Source organism: Oryzias melastigma, linkage group LG14, assembly GCF_002922805.2.
Source record: "Oryzias melastigma strain HK-1 linkage group LG14, ASM292280v2, whole genome shotgun sequence".
Lineage (NCBI taxonomy): Eukaryota > Metazoa > Chordata > Actinopteri > Beloniformes > Adrianichthyidae > Oryzias > Oryzias melastigma.
Window position 1 is genome coordinate 11648043 of NC_050525.1, and position 16194 is coordinate 11664236.

At 39.8% G+C, this 16194-nt stretch overlaps 2 protein-coding genes across 3 annotated transcripts in view; one reads left to right on the top strand and one right to left on the bottom strand.

Moving 5' to 3' along the window:
* Window positions 1–2834, top strand: part of rtn2b (reticulon 2b) — a 6063-nt gene extending 3229 nt beyond the window's left edge. Inside the window, exons 4-7 of the mRNA XM_024265951.2 lie at window positions 540–609; window positions 751–797; window positions 882–940; window positions 1028–2834. Coding sequence (XP_024121719.1) covers window positions 540–609; window positions 751–797; window positions 882–940; window positions 1028–1139 — 288 coding nt within the window. The 3' untranslated portion in view covers window positions 1140–2834. The remainder of the gene's footprint in view (window positions 1–539; window positions 610–750; window positions 798–881; window positions 941–1027) is intronic.
* A 464-nt stretch (window positions 2835–3298) lies between these two features.
* nectin3b (nectin cell adhesion molecule 3b) overlaps window positions 3299–16194 on the bottom strand; it is a 31198-nt gene continuing 18302 nt past the window's right edge. Inside the window, exons 6-8 of one of the 2 annotated variants that reach the window (XM_024265949.2) lie at window positions 8134–8278; window positions 5379–5481; window positions 3299–4669 (exon numbers count right to left, since the gene is read on the bottom strand). In XM_024265949.2, coding sequence (XP_024121717.1) covers window positions 4481–4669; window positions 5379–5481; window positions 8134–8278 — 437 coding nt within the window. In that variant the 3' untranslated portion in view covers window positions 3299–4480. Of the gene's footprint in view, window positions 4670–5378; window positions 5482–8133; window positions 8279–11066; window positions 14783–16194 lie in introns of those variants that run through there. The other variant, XM_024265948.2, reaches the window with a different exon arrangement.

Genomic DNA, 16194 nt, shown 5'->3' on the forward strand with positions numbered 1-16194 from the left:
AAAATTAAACCATCACAGCAGGTTTTGTAGATGTTTGGCGCCATCTAGTGGATGAATATGTAATAATAGGTTAGGTTGACAGATTAAAAAAAGTCATTTTTAAATTTAATAAAGAAATTCACAGTTATGGTGGAATTTTTTAAGTCTAATATATATATATATATACCTACATATTTATTCAAATATCAGTCAACATTAGTTCAATGCACCTTTTGTTTTGTTAGATCTCATTCCCATTTCATTTTTTAACACTAAAATAAATAAAATAATACTTATTACAATCCATAGTTTCATATTGGAGGGAAAGCAACCCAACAGATTTATAAATTACAGTACAAATTTAACAAAAGTGTAAAATTACCTACTTGAAGAGCATAATATTTCAGTCCCAGAATCATTTTTATAAGCACATGTTCATCTGTAAGGAATGTTTCCTAAAGTTTTGTGTGATAAAAACATTTTTTTTAATCAGATTGTTGCAATCAATGTGTTAAAAGTGCAGAAAGAGACTTGTTTACCATGTTTGTTCTGTTTTCTAGTTTGTTGTGCTCCTTTACCTGCTGACCTGTGTTGGCACGGTAGCCAACGGACTGACCCTTCTGATTGGAGGTGAGTTCATGATCTGACAAAAGTGTGCATACAATATTTGAATCTTAATTTTGAGAGCTCTGCAAAAATATGCCAATATTTTGTCTGTTTAGTATATTTGCCTTAATTAAAATAAAGAACTTCTGTGCCCTTGTTTCACAGCTGTGATCGCTGTTTTCTCTCTTCCTCTGTTGTACAAAAAGCAGCAGGTGAGATTTATTGATTCATTGATTTTTGCAGATCAGATGGTGATCTGTGTAAAAATACTAATACTATGGTCATTTTTGTACCAGGTGCGGATAAGAAAGATGATGAGAACCTTCAGAAGTTTGGTGAAGAAAGCCAGAAACCAGTAAGCTGGCATTTTTTGTTTACTTTTAAAAAAGTTTGAACTTCTTTTGAAGGTTTTATTTATGCATTTTCATTTCTTTTACTGCAGGTTTGACAGTCTGTATGGGTCAGTGGCATCCTCCGCTCCCTCCGCTCCCCCACCAAAACCTGCCCTGCCGCCCGCTGCCGCTCCCCCCAAACAGAAAGCCAAGTCAAAGTAAAGTGACAGCAAGAAGATTCAGGAAAATTGGGAAAATTCTGGCATGGTTCATCGTCTGTGGGGCCGCTGATGGGGGCAGCTCATTTCCATATCTCCACCATTATTGTTTAAAGGGAGCAACACTTAACTGATTCTGACAGCAGAAACAAAGCTGCCATTCACGCCAGGAGAAGGAGGGGAGCTTCATTCACTGACATGCTCTCTGCAGGCCGCCTTTAGCGTTCACACAGTTGTCCTGCTTTAACTGGGAGAACAATCCTTGAGTTCACTTGTTCATTTTTCATCCTGGACTGCAAACATTCAAGATAAATACCTGGCATTGCTCCTTCTGTCTGTACTTCACCGTTAGCAGGATGGAATGAGCCACAACTCGCCAACAATCAGCATTAAAAGTGTTGCCCTAATGCACTTTTAAGCAGCAAATCTGAAATAATAATGCAAGCATTGTTTCTCTGCAGCCAACTGTGTTTATTCAGGCCTCTGCACTGCTCTTGGTTTCAAGCAGGTTTGAAAGCAACTTCATGGGGAACGCAACAACAAAATGAAACTGCCTTCTCAGTGTTAATCCATTAAATGGGATTTGCACAAAAATCTTAAAGTAAACCATAGATAACATGACAAATGAAAAAAATAGCAAGTGGTGTCTTCAATGAAACCGATTTTTCTGTAAAAATGTATTAAGTTAATTTAGAGCATCCCTTCCAGTCTGCAGGATTTCAGTGTAACACTATCAAAGCACTCTTTGAGGACATTTCAGCAGATTTTACTATTTTCTAAGTAAATGTTGCAAATAAAAGATGCTATCAACATATATAAGATTAAAAAGACACTCATAAGTCCAATATAGAATTTTACAAAGAAATGTTTGGATTACCAGAAAAGCAAGCAAAGTTTTATCATAATTTACATCTCTTAGGAATTAAATCCTTTGGGAAGCAGCAAACATGAAATAATTATTTATGATTCTACTGTCAATTTATGACAAACATACAATGTTTTGGTCAAATCTATTTAATCTCAATCAATATTTAACTTTATGTGAGTATTTTTTTTTTATTTTTGACGCATTCAGTCTTCCAACGAACTGATGCTCTTGGTGCTATTACATAATAACACATACAAAGCATAGAATGAGTGTCCCTTAAGAAACAATTAGTGTTACGATTGCCAAATCTGAGCCAGTGAACTGTACACAGCTACTTTAGAGCAGCTTCTGCTGCATGCTTTTGAGTCAGATCATTGTTTTTGCAGAGCAACACAACAAAGCTGAACATGTACTAATGTCTTAATGAGCCTAAATGACATATTGGCTGTGTGTTTTGTGAGTCAGGTGAAGATGCTCTGAGAAAATAGCTGCTTGTGTTTGACAAGATGTTCATATTCAATCCTTATGGATGTTGTTGAACTGTTTATAATGCAAAGAATACTCTCAAATGAAATAGGTCATTTTGGAACCACTTTACTTTGTATAGTACATTTAAGAATAATCAATTTAGCGTGAAATCACTTTTCTTTGTTCTTTTACATGCATGGCAAAACTGCTTAAAAGTTGCAACTTCACTGAGGAATTATCACTTTTATCTTTGGGTTTACAGCGTTTCTTATGATCCCTTCTTTTTGTCGCTATGTATTTATGTTTTTATTTTTATCGTTCCATGTTGCTCCCAAATAAAAACTTGTGTTGGCCTGCGACTGATCCTGATCCGACAAAGTATTTGCTGCCTCAGCATGAGCCTCTTTACAGAACCTTAAAAGCAATTTTACCAAGAAGTGCACAGAACCACTTCACCACTTGGTGTCACTCTTAGTAAGTGTGTGGTCTCAACCAAATCACAATTAGTGCAAAAAACACTATTTGGATTCATAATGAAAGGACTCTCTGCTCTTAAGTGTGGCGCCAACAGAAGCGAGAACTTTATCTCAACTGGTAACCCCGAAAAAAACCTCCATCAGTTTAAAGTCTCTTCAATCTTCAAGGACTTTTCTTTTTGTCTCACCACTATGACTCACAGCTTTCGCCACTGCGTGCTTAGCTTAAAAAAGGTCATTGAACGCCCACACTTACAGATACGTGACTTTACCCAGTAGTTCAGAAACAGCCAATTTTTCCTCATGTATTTTTTTTTTTTTTTTTAATGTCACACAAGAAACACGACTGGCTATAATGTGCACTTTAATAAAAACAATACGTCAAACAAGAAAGCAACTCCATCTTGTTACACAGGAGGACTGAGAAGTCTACAGCATGCTACACACTCGCAGGAGAATACTCCCAAAATGGCACTTAGAAAGGGTTAGTTTCAGGAACATAGCAATAAAAGTCCACTGTGGTATATTTTACCAAAGCAGGAGATTCCTTTTTTTTCTAAAAAGCTGCAGTCATATGTTTTTGTTTCCCTGATAAGATGAAGAACACAGCAGTTAAACTGATTCAAAGGCTACATCTTAAAATCTACAGGTTCTTTTGCCAAAAAACATGGTTTTACAGCAGAACTGGGACATAAATACTTTTATTATCCCTTTATGGCCTGAGCTTTGGCTCAGTTGTTGATGTGTAATAACACCAGTTGAATTTTGGAAATTTAAATATAAAGTAATAGCTTGACGGAATTTCTCCAGCTGCTTTTTTACAGAGGTCTGAACATGATATTAAAATATATTTTTTTTTTGATAAATTCATAACTTGTGGTCATGAAATTGAATTTTGTGTGCTCAAATTAGCATTTTGTATGCATAAAATGGCAATTTGTATGCACAAATGAGTAATTTGTGTGCACAAACTAGCATTTTGTGGGAACAAATCAGCAATTTGTATGCACAAATTACATTTGTATGTGCAAAAACTAGTATTTCGTGGAAACAAATTAGCATGTTGTCACACAAATTAGTAATTTATATGCACAAATTATGATTTTGTGTGCACAAACTTATTTTGTGGGAACAAATTAGCATTTTGTCACACAACATGAGTAATTTATATGCACAAATTATAAACTAGCATTTTGTTGGAACAAATACGTACTCTGTGTTCACAAAATACAAAAAATGCTTATTTGTGGTGACAAAAACTTTGCACACATAATAATAGTCGGTGGCCAGAAATGTTTAATTTGACGACACAATTTTGTTTTTCCCCATTTCTTTGAATGTCATGTCCAGGGCTCTGTAGTTTTTCTACTCTACTTAGTGACTATAAGCTCACTCTGACAGGAGGTTGTTTCTCAAAATGTCCAACATGATGGAAATGCAGAGTTGGGCCTTCAGACAGGCACATCCCTCCTCTGCTGTGTCCCACGCACTGAGAGCTGCCGAGTGATTGGTGGAGAGCGTTTGGGTAACGTGTCACACGTAGTGCTCTTGGTGGTTGATGTACACCCTGTCTGACCCGCTCTGATGACACACCCACTCAAGACGGGAGTGCTGCTGGGTGGACCGCTGTTGGGTGGAGCGCTGTTGGGTGGAGCGTTGTGCTGTCGGTGGTGCTGCCCTGGATGTGGGCGGCTGTTCAAATCCGGGACCAGCTCTGCGAGTCTGCAGATAAGAAACACTTTTACTATTGTGTGCTCTCAATCTAACTTGTGCTTATTCATCTTTAACCCTACATAATCATCCAAATCATTTTTGATACAAACATTTCTGAGAGTCCCATCTCATTTGATCCATGTTTTCTCTCCTGTAGTTCATCACCATTCCACTAGGGGCAGTAGAAGGACTTTTCCTGCTCATTTAAAAATGGCTGCTTCCATGAACGGTTTTGGCGGGAAAAGCTTAGCTAATTATCAGATCTTTATGGTTAAAATAACTAATTTATTTTTTAAATAACTAATAAAATGTTTAAAATGTGTATCAAACTGGATAAATAAGCAGCTTTTTTCCTGAACACTTAAGTCAATATTTTTGCATTCTTAATTAACATTTTTGTTACTAAAAATTTACTAAATGGCCCAACATACCATAATTGATGCTATGTCTTACCAATAATAATAATAATAATAATAATGCTGTTTTTTTGTGAATTTTGTCACTTTAATTAAAAAATATGACATTTTTGTGGTAGTGGGATTTACAGGGTTAAAATGCCAATGAAAGCTTATATTCCCTTTGAAGCAAAATTCATAGTAATAATTACATCATCCAATTCATAGTGGGTCTAAATGTGCTGAGGAAAAGTTGGTATCACAGAGTTCCTTTGATCCCCTCAGATGCTTTCCAACTGATGCAACAAGAGAGTGGGGTTCACCTGACACAGCCAGGCCACTTGCGATGCGTGGACTCCCAGAGGAACAGCGGGTGCTCTCTCCGAGTAAGGAGGGGGCGGCTTGTGAGTCGGAGGAAGGTCAATCCTTCAGTGGGGAGGGAAAAAACACATGGCAGTGAGGAGATATTTCTATTTCTCATGACAGCAGAGGCGCGGCGATAAGAGGAGAGATGAATCCAACAGTCAGCACAGTGATGTGGTCGCTGGGAAATCAATTACTGGGTCGTATGTGAAGGACGGCTGCTCGGAAGGAACACGTTCTGTGTCAACACGATGTTATTCGGGCCATCTCGTTTTGGCTTTGGAGGGTTATAAATTAATAAAAAACCTGCACATGGCGAGAGGTGTGAGACGTGAGCACTTTCAGGCAGCGGGTGATGAAAAAAGATGCTCCGTATGAAATAGAAGAGTCAGCATTTCAGCATTTTTAACCACTGTTGCTCCAATATGCTGCTCTGGCCGAAGATGAGTTTCAGATCCAGGACAACAGGAATAGTGGACATTAATACATCCAACTGAAAGATTTGAGATGCTTGTTCTGCTAAATGTGTACAAATCACCAAAGTCAGAGCATTCTCTCATTTACTGGCGTCCCCATACGGCACTAACTGAAACCTAGACACTGACCTTGGCAGTTCATAAAAAGATGTCATGACAGGCATTGATTTTCCACCTCTGGGTGTCACTGAACGGCGTGCTTATCTTTCTACGTAGATTACAGTTGGTGCTCTCGGTGACCCCATGTCCTACGCTCACGTCTGCGCCTGATGAAGCGGAGGGACGAGGCCTGCCTCCAAACCTCCACCCCCACAGCGCCGTTCCTCGGGGACTCCCAGCCACGGTCACACTTAAGATGCGAAGTTTGTCCGTGGCATTGACCACCCCGGCACATGGCTGGACAGAGCGTCCTGTAGTGTCAGCACAGTGATGCAGTGCCCACACCCCAGCACGGATGTTGAGCTGTAATTCACGCCGTTTACTACCGGCGTTCAGCCTGTCAGCCTCAAACATGTGTAGTAAATGTCTGTCATCACTCCCCGAAGACGGAGCTGTCACTGACAAGACAGTAGGTGTACGTTTGGGAGGGTTCCATAAACTTACAGAGCATTTTGGTGGACTTCCTCCATAATAGAAAGTGCTGGGGCAACACATATTATCAATTTTATTAAATGAGCCGGTGGATCGGTTGAAATTTGAAAGCAGGCCACATTTGCCCACTGACCGGACTTTGGACATGCCTGGTTCAGGGTAATTTAGACTGTTTACATTTTTTGAAGATTCAAATATAATTAATTCTTAGGCCAAATCCAAATTATTCCCCCACTACTCCAACTGAGGGGGCATTTGAAGGGAAAGGGGTGTCCGAAATAGTTTTTTTATAAGTGTAGAGCGAAGGGACTTCGAGTTCTTTATCCCTCCGCCTGTAGGGCGAGTCGTGTCGCGTTGCGCTGCGGAGCAGAAGCGTGGTTGAGCTCTGAAGCACAGGAGTTTACATTTAAATGTAAGTAATGACTTGATGTTTTTGGATGACTTTTTAAAGTTATAAACCGATGCTGTTGTGTACTTTCTGAGCGCTAGAAGCTCCGTGATAACATAGCTAACCGGCGCATATTGATGACATCATCAAGGGGTAGTGTCGTCCGAATTCAAAGACACTATTTTTCCATAACTCTCTATTTGGAGGGCTAAATGTTGGGGAAGAATTCAGATTCTGCCTTATTCTCTTCCGCTGTAATAAACTTCAGATAAATTAACTTAATACATTTTGAATACATCTTTTTTGATTGGGCAGGCCTATTTGTTTACATATTTAGCAGGTTTCCTTTAGTTTCATACATTTTTGCAGCTTTGTGTTGTGGTTTGACTACAGTAGCCGACTTAAAATCCTTGCAAAAAGCATCAAGCCAACAATTTAAGGGTCAACTTTAGTAACTGAAGTAAAAAATTAAGATGGACACAAATATTTATAGAAAAAAAACCCCACCAAAAAACAATTTCCTGTAATCCCTGAAACCTAGGTTCTTCATTTTAGAAAGATAAATAAACTATATTGTTGCTGTGTTTGTTGTTTTTGGACCAATTCAGAAAGTTCAGCTATTTCAAAATAGTTTGGTGTCAGTTCTTTCCTTCTTTTTTAACAGAATAAAAAGCTGAATGAACCTCCTCAAAAAGTGCTGATTCCACACTTTCTGCCAGGAGCTGCAGCTTTATAACAATGGTTGTTATTTAAAGGACGCTGTTCTCCTTAATGGTACAGCCCCTCTGTTTTTGTGAACTTTAATGGCTCGTGGAAGCAGCATTGTGGAGCCTGGAGGGTTTCACCTTTGAGCACGAGAACACAAGCATTTCTGTTCAGCTCTGTTTTGCATTTGTCATGTATTTAGGACAGACACAGCAGAGGCAGACAAAACATGGGGAGACACACACAAAGCGTTTTATGTCAGCCACAGGACTCTGGCAGAGTGTGTGAATAATTTAACCACAAAGTTCTTCTTTTTCTCCTGCATGAATGTGCAGAAACAGGCCAAACAGCAGCCTGCAACGACAGCAACCGTCTTCCAGCCTCCATCCATCCTCGTCCTGAAGAGGACTCCCCGCTTCAGGGTGCAGCTCTCTCCACAGGAGCAAGGAGCAACTCCCTGATTGTAGCAGTGGGCTTCTGCCACCTCTGGAGGTATCACGCCGTTATCGAAGCAGCCGAGCATGCTCGACAGCATGAATTATTTGTCAGACTTACACTTTGTCGGTGAAGGCCGACGGCGAGGTTTTGCGGGCGGTGACGATCACAAAAGTGAAGACTGAAATGAGGAAGAGAGCAAGCACGGCGCCCATCACCGCTCCGGCCACAGTTATGGAATTGGACCTCTCCGCCAGGGACTGGTCTGAAGACGAGGAAAGAGAAGAAAAAAAAAAGAATCCAGTACAAAACACAACACAAGGGACCACACAGAAAACTCTCAGATTTGTGGTTTGCACTTAAATTTTCATCTTCTATGGGAGGGAGCAACCGCAGTTGGGACTTAAAAGTACAAAAACAGACGCTTGCAGATTTTAAACATTCAATATTCCCAACATAGGAAAGGATGTTAGGTGCAAATGTGGATTCATAACACATTTGTTGACATCTTTTACACAAAAAAGTGTATGACGATCATTTTCATAAATAATGCCAACATAGTTTTGAAGAATTTTTTGCAGTTATTTTAATTTATTATTATATTTTTTTTAGGGAAGGGAGGCTGCTAGAATATTCCCTCTTCTTAATACTAGTGCTTGAAGTCACACATATATGCAATGCATTGGATTAATCAAAATTTTATCCAGAAAGAACAAAGACTGACCCTGCACACACTGATATTTTTGCCACTTTAAAGGTGCAGTTCAGTAGATTTTATATCTTTTATAAGCGGCTAATTATTTCAGCCAACTTGCGGATACATTTTAGGTTGTTGGAGCTTTAAAATAAAATGAAAAAAGGAGGGAAAGCGATAATATCTTTTCATCAATTTTTTGGCAGGAAAGCAAATAAATCCTGAGTGCTCTCAAAGGAGTTTACCCCTATCCCGTCTAGACACCCGTGGCTGGCTGTAACTTCTCTTTTGCTTTTTATTGACTCTGTGATGGTTGAATACAGTCGTGTGGCAGCAGATTCTTCATACTTCCTTTGTTTTAAAAGGCTTGCTAATATGTCCATCTCCATCCGTCAAGGAATCCCCTTTGTTGTGTGTGTTTTTTTTTTTTTTTTTTTGCAGAATTAGCTTCGTTAGACCATATGCCTGCATATGCTGCACGCTGAGGGGATTAGGATTAATCTTAGTTAAGATGTATTACACAGGAACAGAATGGCAGGCTTTGGTCAATAAGCAGCAACTTTAAATGTGGGACACTGAGGGAGGTGGAAGACAAAAAGGAGGGAGGGAATAACGTGGAATGGTCAATTTGACTCAATTTAAACTGCTGAGGTGGTTAGGGGGTAAAAAGAAGAAAAATCAATGATTGGCTGAGATGAGAATGCTAAATAAAGGTTGAATTATGATGCGAGAGGTTTCTGTGCTGCCCTCCTTCTTTGACTGTCGACTAATACTTGATAACAGTCACCTTTGTCGGCTGCTGAACTTTTGCAAAGTACTTTTTCTAATCTCGCTGCATTAAAAAAAGCTTTTTAATAGGAAAAAGCTAAAGTCACAGTACATTAGAGCTGACTCCTTAACAGTTTCTAACTACAAATGCTCATTAAAAAAATCTATTTCAGGAAAAAAGGGTGTTTTTATGCACTAAAATATCAGTTATTTTGCCTGAAAGCTCATTAATGTCCTCTTTTTTTATTTACTTTTTTTGTTTTTTCATGTGGCATCTACTCTGAAGAGGCGGGGATTACTGGTGTTAGGAGATGGATCAGCTTCTCCCCACACAGGGATTTTGCTCCAGATTTGGGCCCCTTCTGTCCCTTGAAAGTCGCTCCTGCTTAAGCACTTCATCACAAAAAAAAAAAAAGTGCCTGCTGAGTTTGGCAAAACATCAGTGAATTAAACACTGCAAATAATATGGCCAAAGATGTAAAAGTGCAGAAAAAAGTGGAAGGAGGAGGGGTGAGAACGTCGGAGTGCTTCTGAATTGTCAGATTTAGGATGATGTCAGTTTCCTTCCACCTCTTCTTTGGAGTTGATATCAAAGTCTCTTCATCAAACACTTGTCAGTGCTGCATCCCTCGGAGCCGTTTGCTTACTCCTTTGTGCGCACTGAAAAGTATCCTTGGAAACTGTTGTGTCGCAAGCAAAAAGCAAGTCTGATAATCCTTTACACAAGTGTCTCAAACAAACCCAAGCACTCGCTGGGCGACATCCTCACAGCCACTGAGCTGCTCCAGCCTTTATCCCCCCCCCCACACACAGTGGAGATCTGCTGCTGAAAAGCGGTCAGCCTGACAGTGAGGTGAAGACTTTGTCTTAAAGACCTGTGGAACGGGCTGACCAGTGTCAAGGTCAAATGGCTGGGTTAAGTCTTCGTGACCGGAGGGGCTGGAAACCTGCAAGATGAAATGAGCCACCTTCATTGGATAGTTTTTGTTATTATTTGTGGTCTGCTTCTCACAGCAGTGCAGTTAACCTCTCAGCTTCCTGCCACCTCCCCTCACCGCCTCTGCATCCCCCCCTTCCGCGACCAGGTAGAATTTGTAGGAAGACAGCTTCCATCAGCAGCTCCAGATGAGCTTGTTGCCATGGGGACAGTCAATGGGGCTGGAGAGTGGGGACTTTGGGGCCGGTCGGAAACACTCGGCGTTTAATTTTACCAGCTGGTAGACACCGGGAGGAGGACGTGGGGGTGGGAGCGCGGTGGATTCACAAAAGAGGAGGCACCGTAGGGGGGAGAGGGGGGCCCTCTCTGTCCGAAACAAAGCAACCGGGCCTGATGAAGGGGACACTGCGAGCCTCTGAAATATCTGACCAAAGAGTGGGGCGGAACAGTTCACAACTATAGGATCAAGTGAGAAGAAAATGATTTTGGATTACATCATGGGTGGCGTCTCCAATATGCACACTGGATATGTGTGTGTGTGTGGGGGGTGTTATGCAGCAGCATGGGGAGCTAGAGATGATGTCATTTCTGGAGGAACAAAGAGGCTGAGTCTGAGCAGCACAAAGTTGAAAGAAGGTCCAGAGGAAAACCAACTCACAGGTGCTAAGGTGCTTTATTGAACAAAAGTATCTCAAAGGGATTGACAAAATAATGCTCCACTGTTGTGACTCACATTTGTTTTCAACTACAAATTTACATTTTATTCAATATATACATATGTTTATATACAAAAAAAACCCAAACCCTAATAAGATCCAAAGGTGCTTTTCATCGACAACGTGAAACAAAAAGACAGAAAAAACCCCTGACAGATATATTTGTTACTCATTTTTACATCCAAACTCATTCAAGCTTCACCTTTGTGTAATGCCTTTAGGTCTGCAAATATACTGAGATGTTAACTGTCCAAAAAAAAGTCAATATGGCACCAAGTATTCTTCTTTACGCCACGGATAAATCTCAGAGCAACAAAATGTCATCACAAAAAGAAAAATCTAAGCATCTAAGGCACTAGGTGCATTTTCTCAAGGATATGACTGCTTTCTATACAAAATATTCATACAAAATAACTTCTAAGTGCAAGGCTCAAGAGTGACGAGCCACATAAATATAGCATATCGATTAGAGGAATTTTCTGTCACAGTGCATAAAAGCAAAACAAAGGTTCGGGCTGCCGTGCTTCCTGTTTTGTGCAATAATGAGCAACAGGCTAAACCCCCCCCTTAAAAAAAAAAAAAAGAAATGATCGTTTTCATTAAACGGCCTAAATTAGGTTGTAAGGCTGTGCATTTCACTTCCCTGGAAAGTGCAAAAAGAAAAGATATCAGGTTTGCCTTCACTGTTTCCTCCCACTTAAGCAGAGGTGGATGTGATATCCTTTGTGGAGCTCACAAACCAATAATCTTCATAATACCAATAAAGCGGTTTTTGTTTTTTATGTCGGCTACAATTTATTAAAGCAGAAAGATGTTCTTTTTTTGATGATTTCAGCACCACAACACCTCTGAGGTACAGATGGCAGCATCAAACTGATGCTCAATACTTAGCTCTACAAAGTAAAGGGGATGAACAGGAGTTTGTCATCCATCAAAAACCTTCTGATGCCATTAAGCTGAATTTCCTCCAGCGTTCTGCACAGCATTTTGAACAAAGGGGTCCGATTCTCCGCTACAGGTTGCAATAAAGCTCAAACCCCATGATTTGAACTGCAGCCTATGTTCACCGCACACAAAAAACTCACAATCAGACAAAAAGCTACAATACAATTTGTTTTATGCTGTAATATTCAAGCATTATTTCTCTATTTTGAGCTACCCTGTACAAATCATTGACACATTAGTCATTTAAATAGCCTAATGATCAGTTTTTATTCAGTTAGTAATATTTAAGTTAAACACTGTCATCCTATTTCTAAATACAACTCAAATATTCAGCAACTGGAAGAAAATATTTCCTAAGTGACATTCTATTTTCACAAAGTGTACATTAAAGAAAACATGTGTTCTCCCTACAGTCTGGTAGGCAGGAACGAGTGCCAAAATACTATAGATTTGATCTGTATACAAACACTGAAATTAGTATTTACATGGATATTAGCTTTGTTAATGTTAAACACCTGATCTACCAGGGCAAAAGGCCCAAAAAGACAACAATAAAGTAAAGTTTTTCTTTTTAAACATGCTACAATGTTTGACAGTCTGATTGCAAATAAATCCATAACTAATTATGAAGTTAACCAAAAATGTTCACAGTTCCTGTGCTGTTGTTGACTCAAAAGTGCAGATAATTATGAAAACATGACTTAAATATACATATAACAATAATTGAAAGATTAAACTAAAGAATGTCAGCATGCAACACAATAAAAAAAAAAAAAAAACCTTAAAGTATCAGGTTTATTTTCTGCAGATTTGTCAGGCTGTAGAAGTTTAAAGGTTCAAGTGTGGAAGGAGGACACCAGAGTAAAGTGATGGCACTTTTTTTTCTGACTTTATCACCTGCCGTACAGGAGCCTTTTTTCAAACCATGCCCTGTTGATTGTACACTAGTAATGTGTTAAAATTCCTAAACAGGGGAACGTTTGGTTAATCTACCATCAGATGATGAGTGTGTATCTCAATAACCAAACCCTGAAGCTCGTCCCAGAAAACAATAATATGTGCAAAGTTGATAGTAAAACAGGCTAACTGGGACCAATCTGTGTGCATATTAAGGCTCGATCTTCGATTTCACAAGCATCTGAGTAGATTTTAGTAGAAATTTCTAATGTGGTGTTTTATAAAGAAGCAGCGACTGTAGCAGACAGGAATGAAGAGGACTGCTTATGTGATAAAGTTCTGCAGGAGGCAGTGCAATGCATTTTATGAGCTGAGGACATCAATCTTTCAGATGTTATTCCTGATCATATCAAAGGGTTTGAGAATTTGCTAAAGAAAAATAAAACAACTCAAAAACATTCCACCAAAACTAACTTTAAAACCTGTTAGATATTTACTTCTTATGATAGAAGTTGATCTATTTATGTGTATTCAAAATTAATATTTTAGTACCTCATAAGTAAAGACAAAGTAATAATTGTATAAAATAAGTAATTTAAAAGGGATGGAAAATTAAAGTTGCACAATTAGCAACTGTTTAGTTCTAAAATACTCTGAATGACCAAATTCTAACAGCAAAGTACAAAAAAAGCTAATTTTTAAAGTAATATTTGTTTTAATTGGAAATTACAAAATACACTTAAACCAGTTGTAGTTTAAGTATATTTATAAATTTAAGTGAGGTTTGTTTGTGAGCTTGAATGGAGTCAAATAAAAGTAAAATGATGGTGGATTTCATAGAAACTAACAGAAAACCCATTAGAAATGGCAGTCCACATAGTAAGGCAGCTACAGCACTGACTATTCAACACTTTTTCAAAACACAAAGAACTATCGAGCTCGATGATGCAGACCGTCAAAGTGCTTTGAGCGGCCCTCAGAAACACAAACATCTTGTCTTAAGTGTAAATCTGAACGCTTGAACAAAACAAGCCAACTACAGAATAGTCACGTAGATCTGTGTGCATACAGATGACCGTTAGGGCGTATTCTACTAATTTTTTAAATTTTACTCTCTGCTCCTGCAGAACCAGCTGGACTGTCAAACGTACCACTCCCTACGAGAGATGACCGAGCCGTCCGTGTGCGACACATAATCACCCTCAGCGACTCTGTCCCGGCAGTGGTCTGACAGGTAGGCGGAGCCGTTTCCTAGTGGTTTCGGTGACTGGGGGTATCTGGCACCCCTGGGGTGCTGTGGACTCGGATACTGGGCGTGTTCGTGGTGGTAATTCTGCTGCGGGCTCTGGCGACTGCTCTCCCTCATAGCCCTGGTGTACCCGTTGACGGGGTACTCCTCTCCGTTGTAGCTTGTGTGGAGACGGCGTTCCCGGTCTTGTTTGAGCTCGCGGTCCCCCCACTCCTCGCGGTCTTGGTCCTGTTTGCAGGAGCTGCTGCCGGCCTTAGTGGGGCGGAGTTCGTGCTGCGCCGGAGCCTTCTGCAGATCGCCGTTGCCCGCGTGCTGCTTGGTGTAGTAGTTTCCGTGAAAACTCTGGTGCTTCCGCAGGTAACAAACGCCAACCAGACACAACAGCAGTAGCAGGAACAAGGCCCCTCCCACGGCCCCGCCCACTATGGAACCGAGGTTACTTTCAGGCAGGGCTTCAAGAGTGGGGGAGCTCTGCAGAACATGGCCTTTATCAACCACAAAGGTGGAGGAGGAATAGCCAGTGAGGACAGGAGCGGTAATGGTGGAAGGCATGGTGGGAGGATCTAATGAAGGGAAGGAGGGTGAGAGGGGATGGAGAGTGGAAGGGAGAGATGAATAGACAGAAGCAAAGAATGTCAATGCAGCTACATCAGCATTTCACTAAGAAGGGAGCAGCTAACAAAAACTCTACACTATGGTGCAAATGTTCAAAGCAGTTGGCCTTAAATTAAGGTAAAAAATGGAATTTAGTGGTTTCACACACGTTTTAAAATTCTCCACAATCCATACATATGAGCCATCATTTATTTCAGAGTCGAGGCTCAGTAAGGCTGACCTAGTTTCCTCAGCTCCAAATGACAGTTTAATTTATTATCTGTAAAACTTCATGGCTGAATTATGATGAACAATTATCTCAATGAAATGTATTTAAGGAGTTTTAATTTTTTATTTTTGTCGTTGCGAGCAGTTCAGGACTTTCTAGGTACTGTGAAGTCACAGAACCGGATCAGAACATCCAACACGTCTTTCAATATTTACCTCTACTCACCTTCATGCCGTGCTGTGTTTGCGGTACTGTCTAAATAAACAGGAAAATGAAACCGCAGCATGCTTGGTTTTGCTCCCATCTTTTAGAGATCAAAGCTAATTTTTTTTAAATATTGTTCACACATTTGCCTAAACAAGTTAGTGAGCATCTTTTTAATGAGATAATCAACCCACCACACAGGTTTGGCATATGAAAAAACTGCTCATAAAAAGATAGGAGCTGAAACAATTGTTGTGTTTACATTTTTGTAATCAGGTGGATATATTTATGTTGCCAATTTCACTCCTTAACACTGAGTTTTGCAAAGATACTTCAAAAATGAGTTTTTTAAAGAAAAGTTTCTTTTAAAGAAAACTAACAGCTCCAGACCAAACTGCTTTAAATAGGGTGGAGAACAGACAACTACTTCACAACCACATTAGCACAAAGGTTTCTAGGGGACTCTGGTTAATTTGGGATGACTTACTAGGACGCCACACATGGAGCCAATGTAAAATCCTCCAAGCCCTCACATTTTTGGATGGGTAGAACAACGCTCGTTTGAAGGAAAAGACGTCATCTCCCAATGGTAACTACTGCACCCTGCCCAGTTACAAGCAAAGGCATGCGGAGCAGATAAAGGCCATGACCACAGGAGTACTGGGGAAATACCTGCACACATCTAGCAGGGACCTAATATGCCCTATTCTACTAATACAGAAGCTGACCCATCTATAGTTTTTTGTTTTACCAAATAAACACATTTGTTTCGTGAGTCCACCCAAAAAAAAGTCCACTTTGTTGACTTAAAAGTGAGATAGAAGTATAAAAGATTAGATTTATGATCCAAAGCCAAGTTTTCTCAAGCCATTGTTTTTTTTTTTGTTAAGCTGCATCAACACTAAACAAAATCTAGGAGCTAAAAATGGAATTACTGTTTAAGAAAGA